The sequence below is a fragment of the Mesitornis unicolor genome, unplaced genomic scaffold (assembly GCF_000695765.1).
Source record: "Mesitornis unicolor isolate BGI_N332 unplaced genomic scaffold, ASM69576v1 scaffold815, whole genome shotgun sequence".
Lineage (NCBI taxonomy): Eukaryota > Metazoa > Chordata > Aves > Mesitornithiformes > Mesitornithidae > Mesitornis > Mesitornis unicolor.
The window spans coordinates 2,030-12,085 of record NW_010184641.1 but is presented as its reverse complement, the minus strand read 5'-3'; the positions used below and the strand labels follow the sequence as shown (position 1 = coordinate 12,085).

Genomic DNA, 10,056 nt, shown 5'->3' with positions numbered 1-10,056 from the left:
CGGAGGACAAGATATCCCAAAGGATAAGCAACTGATAGAACTCATTAGACCCGATAGTGTAGTTTGCTTTGTCATCCCATCAGTGACCAGAGCACGATGCTACTGTCCAGGTCAGCAGAGAGGGGAATTTGTTCCCTCCTCACCAATAATTGTTGTTAACAGGGTTCAAGGATACCATCTTATTCCTCATGGCTTGAGGAAGTAGTATGGGGAAAGTTGCGAAGACACACGATAATGCAGTTGGTATTACTGTTTTGAAGGCAGTTCTGGAGACCAGCAGCTTTCACCAGAGAAGAACACAAGCCATTATTAGTAACACTGAAAGGTAGCTTTATACGCTCACGTCCTCATACAGCTCTTCTATACAGCCACTCAAAATAAAAGCCACACAGTTCCGTTGTTCAACGCTGGTTGTATTTAAGAACTACACTTCAGAAGGTACCATGTGTTTGTCACACCCCACCCCCTGCACACACACCCCTAGCAGAGAACACACACAGCTTCCCAATGCAAGGGGCATTGAAAGCACAAGGTGAAAAGGGAAGGGGGAGGGGGGGGAAGTCAGTCCATCAGTGCATTGTAAATGAGCTTTCACAAAGTCAAGTGCAGCAAAACCTGTTCAGACACTTTAAAAGTTAGACCTTTGGCAAATGAAATAAAAACAAAAGGATCCTAAAATTCTCTAAGTACCATTCTCTCTCCACATGGGATATGAACTCCCACCCTGAGCTTCAAGAGTTGATGGTATCTGACAAGTAGTACTGAAGACTACCATGTGCCGAATAAATAGCACAGAGATGGGATTTCATTTGAGCATCTTTAAACCAAGGGCATGTCCCCAGGATTCTTAGGAAGGCCTTGCTTTTGGCCACAGTCAGCAGTTTAGCCTTCTTCCCCACCTGCCCAAAGGCTGAGCATTGATAAGTATCCAGCTGAGTGACCTTCGTCTGGATCTAACCGCAGCTCTGGAGAGTCTGCAACAAGTAACATGGCAGGCAGACTAGTCAGTGACACAGACATAATTCTTACACAAGGACCCTTCAGCTGCCAATTACACTTCATTTGTTCTGACCTGAAAAGCAGCCAGAAAACTAGCCCCTGGGAGCTCCTGTCTGAGAAGCCTTTCACCTCTGTGCAAGACAAGCTCACTGCAAGTGACACAGGAGCTGTCCCAGCAAAAGATGGGACCCAAGGCCAAAGATGGAGCACTCCTTGAGCAGCATGTTCTCAACCCTTCTGTCAGAATCCTATGTCAGAACAAGCCCCGAAGAACAACAGGGAAAACACTGGGAAGTCGCAACAGAACAAATTCCCCACTATTCTCTGGGATGAGATATATGGGCTATGGCACAGCTTCTCCCACCTCTAGCTCTTGGGACCCATTACAACCGCATCAAATATATAAGACCTTTGCACCACCCCCCAGACCAGGGACAGCAGTGCAGCACACCTCAGGGAATAAAAAGCCAGCCTCCACATGAGCCTAAGGCTTTTGCATGAAAGAGGAGGAGGAGGAAAGCAAAATTATTTTTTCAGGGTAACTGCTGAGGACTCTTACACAGAGGCTTGTCTGGTGCCTGTGCCCTGGTCTTGTCACTTCCCAGCCTGCCACGTCAAGTCCCGGAAAACAAAACAGATCAAGATAAACTTAACCACATTTAAACAGAAAGCCCTGACCTCTTTCACATGACTGTACAAGGAAGGGAACCACACACTGGCACGGATTGAACTGATGGACAGGAGCCACACAATATCACACAAACATGCGCACCTGTGTGCAGCCACACACACTTGAGTTCTTGCAGGTTCAGTAAAAAGGGCACTTTCCCTTATTAGTCTGAGGAGCCAGCACCCCTGGTGGGGAGAAGGAAAGCTCTGTACCTATCTGGTATTGCATTTTGACAGTCCAGCTCAGCACCCCTGGGGGATTTAATTCAAAAGCATGGCTTGAGCATTCAGGACTTGGAGAGTGCCCTGGCATTTATGCATCTCCCTTCATAATGCTACATCCCCTTTTAACCACACTGCAGCTTCAGAAGAGCAAGTAAGAAGCCCTCACTCCCTAGAGAACGCTGTCAGAAAGGGGGTTTATCTAGACTCCTACAACACAAATGTTATTCGGAGAGCATAGGATTTGGTGCTCATGTGCTAGATGAATTCACTCTGATCTCTACCCTGTACTGAGTCCAAAGCATAGATGTCTGAAGTTGAAGAAATTGAATCATTTGTCCAGTTGCTCATCACACACAGGCCTTCTCACATGTTCGTTTCCATCATACAAAAAGGTGCCAGAGTTGAGCATGGACAGGTCCTCTAACAACAGAGGCCTGTGAAACCTATCGTTTCCCATCTTACATCCACTGCAGGCACCAACACATAAACCCAGCCAGGAGGTCCAAACCTCATGAGGCTGAGGAAACAAGATCACTCCTGATTCTCCTCCAAGCTCTTCTTCAAATGCCTGAAAATCCCGAAGCAACACATCCAAGTGCCAGAAGCCATGCTCCTTGCTGTGGCAAACAGGGCAGAGGGAGAAAAAACAAGTTAGTGAGCATGAATCCAGCTTCCAGTAAGTGCAGACTCTTTCTTGGGAGGTTCGGTTAGATGAGAGTGGAGGATGAATGGGGTACTAACGGCTTTGCAGTTCCAGTAGCCCCTTTATTGTAGTGGGGCAGGGATGGGCCAGGAAACCCATCAGTCTGTTAAGTGCTGCGTGCAATACTAGCGCTCGGTATCTTCCATTGCTTGTGAACAAAGCAGCTCCAACATCAGTCACCCGGGCAGCCAGGCATTAGTCATACCGTCCCTTAATCATCATATTCAACAAGGGACCCACCTGTTGAAAGCAAAACCAGAGTGTTAACTGGGGCAGTTACACAGAAACAGCTGCTGCAGAGCCTGCTCCCTCTGCATCATACCACCTTATGAGATGAGCAGCCCAGGGTATAGATCTCAGTGCACAAACTGAGCCTAAGGTACACTGAATCAGTTTGAAGCTATTTTCTAGATAAAATACTGCGGCACCCTTGAGCACATCCTCAGATACCCTACCAAAATTGCAGGGTTTTTTGCCAACACCCAACTTTAGTTGGCACCAAAATATTGCATCCAAAATATTTGTTTGAAACTTTTTCACTTCCCACCCTAGATTTGTGATTTCTCAGTAAATGCTATTAAATGGAGCCAACAGTTATCAGCTTTTTGCAGGGAAGAGAAGGAACATTCTTAGTCATTGAATCTTCTCTGGTCCATGGCGTCACTTGGAAGGAAGGCTAGGACTGCTGATTTTGCTAAGGTTTTGGTTTCAGTCAAGACCGCTCCCATTTCTCAGCACTGCCCGATCACTGAGGGAAGTTCAGCGTGCTATGGCAGTAAGATAATCCCAGGGGAGAGGCCTGATCTCACATGTGTGCGCTAAGGAGGAGTTCCTGCAAAGTGGCAAGGATTACAGACCATGAAAACATTTCTGTTCACCCCCAGTACTTCCACTTGCAGCAGGAGATCTCCAAAAGCACTCTCTTAGTACTTCGATCTGTTGGGTTTTTTTGTTTTTTAAATACCAGTGACTAAAACTGCAAAGAATCCAGACATGACTGAGATGTACATGAAGGGGGAAGCGCATGACTTAACAGAAGAGATTTCTCTTATTTAAGAGACTTGGTTTCAACAAGTGAAAGATTTCTTTTGATGAGTTTTCTGTTTGTTTGTTGTTTGGTTTTTTTTTCAAATACTGGGTATCACTGTTACACAGAAGGCTAAGAAGAGTTTGGGAGCAACATTTTTCTGGCAGTGCCTAAAGCCAAAAGTACACCTTCCCCCACATACAAGAACAACTACTCCATTGTTTGTAGTGGTCCTCTCCAGAATTGTAATTTAAAGAGCTTGCCTTTTTGTATCCAAAGGACCTTCTGAAGACAGCAGGAAGAACCATTCACAGCAACAGAGCAACCCTGCTTTCTCCTACTCTCACTGTGACACCTGCAGAGCCAAATAGTTGGCATCTCGAGTTTTGCATTAAGGCATAACGATTTCAACAGCAGTGACTATATGGTTCTTTTTTTGTACCTCTTGTGGATTTCCTAAGGCTTCTCCCAGCATCTTCTCAATGTTCCTCATAATTGCCACTTTCTGATGAGCCTTTAATGGATATTCAATTCTCTTTGGGGTTGGGGCACCCTGAAATATTAAAAATAGTTCATTGCGTGCTTCCTGAATTGGCAGACTATTTCACCTTCCCCAGCCACCAAGTTCCCAATGCAGGCGATTCTGTGATTCACACACCATTCAAAAGGGAGGAAGTAACTTTCAGCTCTCAAGTAAAGGATTTGGGTGCAACGAAGTTCTTACATTGACAACACGTGCCAATGCACTTCTGAGAAAATCCTCTAGAGCTATCCAAGCCACGCAGGAAGGTGTGTGTACTCACCTTGTACCAGAAGTTCACAGTGATGGTAATGCCCCCATTCAGGAGAGACTCAATGTGGTGCCACCTGCATGGAAACCACACAAAAAGAAAATAAACTATTGCTGTAGCTTGTAGTGAAATACCTTGGATGATTGAGTTCAGACAGCACTAGACAAGCCTTGCCCTATACCTCCATCATTAAGACCTCAAAACCCTAAAGCTCTCCTTATTTAAGTACAGATCCTTTTCTCCCAGACGTTAGTGGGGTACTCGCACAATAACAGTGTCAGGGAGAACTACCACTCTAATCTAACAGACAGGAAGCAGAAGCAGACTGGCCAAAGATATCACAGAAAATATCCTACTGTCTGGAGAAGTCAAAACAAAATTCTCTTAAGAGTCAACTCAACACTTTAAGCAGAAGACTGTTTAAACCTCTGGTTGCTGGTCACTGTGCAGTCCCACCACGCTTCTTACCAGTACATAGGTATGTACAGCACATCCCCCGGACCCACCACCGTCTCATAGCCAACCACACTCCGGAAGTTCGGAAACTTCTCGTAGTCAGGATTGTCAAAGTCCACCTAACAAAAGAAAATGTTATGAAACTGAGAATAACTTCCTGCAATTGGCTCTCAGTATCAAATCATCCTGATCTTCCCTATATGGCTTTAACATTCTTATTCATGTCTTTACTCCTTTGCAAGGTCTTGCAGTACCCCCAAAGTACCACCAGCTTAGACAGGAGTCCTGCAATTTGTCTCTGAGCAAATCTGTGTTTGATCAAGTGTTTAATGAAACAAAAGAGAGAATGTAGCAACTGCAGCCATTGTGCTATCAGGAAGGAGATGTTTATAGCCCTAGCACTTGGAAGTCAGGATCAAACGCAAACAGGAACACCATCAGTTCTTCCATCTGTTCTCACTGCATTCACGAGTTAACAGATCTGAACACAGGTTTTGCAAAAGCTCAGCAAGTGGTGTGCAGCTTTAATTCCAGTACAGCTTCCTTCTGCCATGCATCTTCACAACTGTCCTCTTTTTAGCATGGAGCAGAGATCTGCTACTCTCACCTGGCTCTGTCTGTCGCACGGATGGTGCACAGGATAAGGGTAGAGGCATTCAAACTGATCAGGAGGGAACAGGATACACCTCTTGTAACCCTTAATTTGAGCGAAGAAGTTCTGCTGCTCATCATAGTGAGCTGGTGTCACATTCCCTACACAGAGAGAAATGATGATAATCAAGACACTCCCACATACAGGTACGAAAGACAGAAGCAAGTTCTATTCCTTGCTAAAGACAGTAAATACACTCCCACGTATTCAGAACACTACACAAGGAAAATGACCGCAGGAATATTACAAGCTGATCACTACATGTCAGCCTTCATTGAGCAGTTGCTACTCTGTTTAATTTCCATTCTAAATCCATATTCAGCAATTCATGCTCTGCAGTATTAGGATTTCCAGCTTGGTTCCACGAACAGCAGATGGTGAATGCTGACAGGAAGCTATTTCATAAAACTGTTTAAATAACAAGTTGTGAAGTAGACTTTCAAAAATTATTAGTCTAGAGAAAAGGAGTCCAACAAGCTGATTTTGGAAAAAGTCTGAGTAGTTTTGCAAGAAAACAAATAAAGAAGTATCTTTGTCACTGGGGCTCCTAATAGCACCTCCTTGGTCTGATTAACAGTTCTGAAGCTTGACTGTTGCCACTAGATCTGGAATTTAATCAAAACTTTAAATACAGTGGGGCATTTTGTACCCCTCACAACTACATCTTTCAGGCTGTTTGCCAATTCAGGTATTACTCTTTTAGCTTGCTCTTTATATGCATTTTCACTAAAGACAATCAAGGTAACAGCTAACCCCATAACTTCATTAAATAAATCATACAATCACATGTCCCTGTAAAGACACTCTTTTTTCTAGTGCACACTGGACAATTCCTTGGTTCCTGTGCTGAAGTCCTGGTAATAGGACTTTAATAATCAAGTGACGTTGGTGCACTGCTTTGTACGTGAAGTTCTCCTCTCTCAGCTAGTAAAACAAGTGGCAAGGACAAACTACTACAAGTTGAGTACAATACATTGCAAAAGGGAAGAAATATCTGAACAACTGAACAGCCATGAATTGCCAAGTGATGATAATTAGACAATTATAAGTGGATGTGACGGACACACTGACTACAGGCCATCCTACCCCACAGAACTATGTGCATTCCTTGCCCAGTTCCAGAGATATAGATATATAGATGATAGATATATAGAGATATATAGATATAGATATAGATATAGATATAGATATAGATAGATAGATAGATATGGACATATAGATATACAGACGATACTCAAATGCTCTCCCTGTCAACAGTGTAGTAGTACCTCTGTCTTCTAAGGCAACTGCCTATAAATCACTCTCCACATACATTTGGAATGCCACTCTATCCAGATATTTTTAGGATTTATCCATCTTCAGGCTCTCCAGTACCCTCTAAGCTTCCAAGAAGAAATTCAGTTCGTAATTGAAAAAGAATTCCTCCCTACAGTGTACCAGCCCAAATATGAACAAATGCTTCACAGAATAATCAACATTTCCTCCTGAGTAGACATTGGACACGCTAAGAAAAGCCCAGAAGACTAACTTTGTTCAACTTGCAAACCTTTTTGCATTTTAAATCTACAGAATCTGAAGCGTTCAAACAATAAACAGGTCTCAGAACATAAATAGCGATTACTGAAAACACAACTCTACCAGCATCACAGAGAGCCCTTCCATGAGCAGCAGGCATCCAGGCATTCACAATATGTCCCTGGGGAAATATAGGCTACTCCTTTGGTTGTTTCCTCTCTACACCTCAAGTTAAGTTGTGACAACAGACCCCTTCCAACTCAAAGCTTTAAACTGCCTGCTCTGAAGGTACACTTAGAAACTGGTGGAAAATCCATTTGAAAGACCTTCTGGAACTGAACTACAGAACTGCTGACCAAGTCTTCTCCCCTTCTCCTCCAGTCAGAGGAAACTGCTTACCTTCCATGCCTATAAGAAGCAAGTTAGAAGTCAGCTGGCCCCAGCCACGTTTCCCTTGCTGCTTGTTAATCCAGTTCCAGTTGAAGCCAAGGAAATCCACCACAATCTTCCTTCCTACTGTGTCATTCAATGTTTGCTGCAGATATAGCCTGTATTTTCCCCAGAGACAAGCAGAAATCAAGTATTAAGCTTTGTCATGAACATAAAGATGTTCCTCTGCATCTCAGCAGAAAGATTTCAAAACCAAGAGACATAATTCCTAGAGATTCTGTTCTACCACCACACACCATAAACAGTTGTGGAAAAAAGCAGTTACAAAAAGTCCACAAACTTTACTGAAAGATTTCCTGGTACAGAAGGGAACAGAACTCAGTTCTGCTTGAACAATCGCAAGGGAAAAATAGAATTTTAGAGCAAGAGCAACCCCCTCACAGTGCAGAATAATGAAACTGTAGACACACTGACCACTATCAAATATCAAACACACTCATGAATAACCCCTAGATAAATGCCACCACTATAACTCATCTGTGATAAGTTGTGATGGCAAAAAAAGAGCTCAGGAAACCCAGCACATTTCAGTATCAAGTGACTTTAAAGCCATGCTTACATTTAGACATAAAGGATCAGAGGAATCAAACATGTGAATTAACCATGGCACTACTACAGGCTGCAACGCTGGAAGAAAACTCTATTTTTAAGCTCAAGGCTTGCCTTCTCTCTTGGAAAAAGCACACCCAAAGCTGAGAAAGAAGAGAGAGGCAAAGACAACAAGTGGACATCGATACAGGGTTGCTTCCAATTACGACACAATGAAGCACCCATAAGTCCTTTTAGAGGACTGGTGACTGAGAAAAGAAACCAAGGCTTTAAGAACAGTTGCCAACAGTTATATTCTGTATAAATGTGACGCTCCTTTCAGTAACTTACAGCTCTACTAGGGGTACAGGCCATCACCATCAACAAATACACAGTACATATGCAATCTTTTCTCATCTTTCTCAAAGATGGTTAGCACCAGCTGCCTTGGTATTTGTAAAAAGGCTTAAGTGCCACAGCCTGTACCTCTTCATCAGATAACTAAGCTCCTCTACCAGCACCACAGTCTGCCAAAAGAAAGTGAACCTTAAGGCTTTCTCAAGCCAAACCCTGCCTCAGACAAAGAAGAAATAAATAACTCTCCGCAGACAATGTGAACAGTTGGATTAACCAATGACATGACTTTTAATCAAGTAATAAGGCTGCTGTCAACTCGCAGCCCTGCAGGAAAAGCAGGGCTGTAAAAAAATGAAAGTTTGAGAGGTTTTAATCATTAACACTGAAGAGAAACTTACTCCCTACTCAGACCTGCAGAAACAGAGGAAGCTCCACATATCACTTACCTCTCAGCACTTCCTTTTTGTTGTATTTCTTTGAGTCTGTCCACAAACTCAGCAAACTTCATCTCTTCCCTGCTTGACTTGGGTTTGAAGTTCTTAAAATTCGCCATCTTCTTCTCATCATAGTACAAAAACTTGTGTGTGCTGGCACTGTACACTGAGAAGTCCCCACTGCCAATGTTTTCCTGGAGATAGTCCAGGTCCCATTTCAGAGCAGGATAAACCAGATTTGTATCTGTCAGCACCACCGGCTCCTGGAAAGAAACAGGATGTTTATTGATTCAAGGACCTCTTGAACTCGAGAACGATCACATTCATTACTGCAACCGCACAAACTCTCTTTGAAAATGGGGAACTGGAAAAGACATTTGGAGTAATCAGATCTTAGTCTGGAGAGAACAACAAGCAAAACATAATAGGAAGTTGTAAGAAAGTGGTGGCCTCCTCCTGCAGCGAGCTCCTGGTTGCAACGGAACAGATTCCAGTCTCTACTCAGCTAATCTCTAACACGTGAGGTTAGACAAACACAAGCTGGGAGCAGTTTTAGGCCTACTTGGTCCTGCCACGTAGGAAGCAGAGGCAGTAGATCCTGTCAGTCACTTCCAGGCTCAGCTAGGAAGGGGTAAATGCTGGCAGAAAGATAGCTCTGAATGCAGAAAAAGAGACAGCACTCATCTCTTTTCAGCCTTCAGACATTGGAAAACTGACATTACCCATCTCTTCTGCACCAAAAGAAAAGAACCACTACTAAAGGAAGACAAAGGGCATCACCTATCCCCTCATCTATAAACAATAAGCAACTAAACAAGAACAACAGCTGCTGTGCTTCCAAGCTGTGCATGCACAACTTCCTTTCTTGCAAGCTCTCTTTCAAAAACGACAACTAGCAATCTTACCAAAACTAGACTGAGCTTGTCCAGATCCAATACAAGAGCCGCCCCTGCAAGGCAACCTTCACATCTGTGGTCACTCACTTAGAAAATCACGAACGTGTGCCCCTGGTTTTACGCAACGTTTCCACGATTTCCATCCAGACAACAAAGCACGTAAAACAAACGTTTCCTATAAATTCCACCCAACATTGTGGTGCCGAAATGCCCACCGCAACTAAGACGGATGGGACAGCGGCAACAACCAAGCACTCGCAGGGAGGGGGGCACACAGCGCGGCAGCCCAGAGGGACAGAGCCGCGATGCACACACGGGACGGCACCAGGATCTGGGGGAGCCCTGCACCCTGCG

General features: G+C 43.9%; 1 protein-coding gene across 1 annotated transcript; it reads right to left on the bottom strand.

Annotated features, from left to right (window-relative positions):
- Positions 1 to 2,275: 2,275 nt before the first annotated feature.
- HIF1AN (hypoxia inducible factor 1, alpha subunit inhibitor) lies at positions 2,276 to 9,069 on the bottom strand (the record flags this gene model as incomplete). Its single annotated transcript, XM_010184517.1, has 7 exons — positions 2,276 to 2,836; positions 4,066 to 4,176; positions 4,427 to 4,490; positions 4,883 to 4,989; positions 5,478 to 5,623; positions 7,437 to 7,585; positions 8,819 to 9,069. Coding segments are annotated over 7 exons (873 nt in total), but the record flags the coding sequence as incomplete, so codon positions are not given.
- Positions 9,070 to 10,056: the final 987 nt, after the last annotated feature.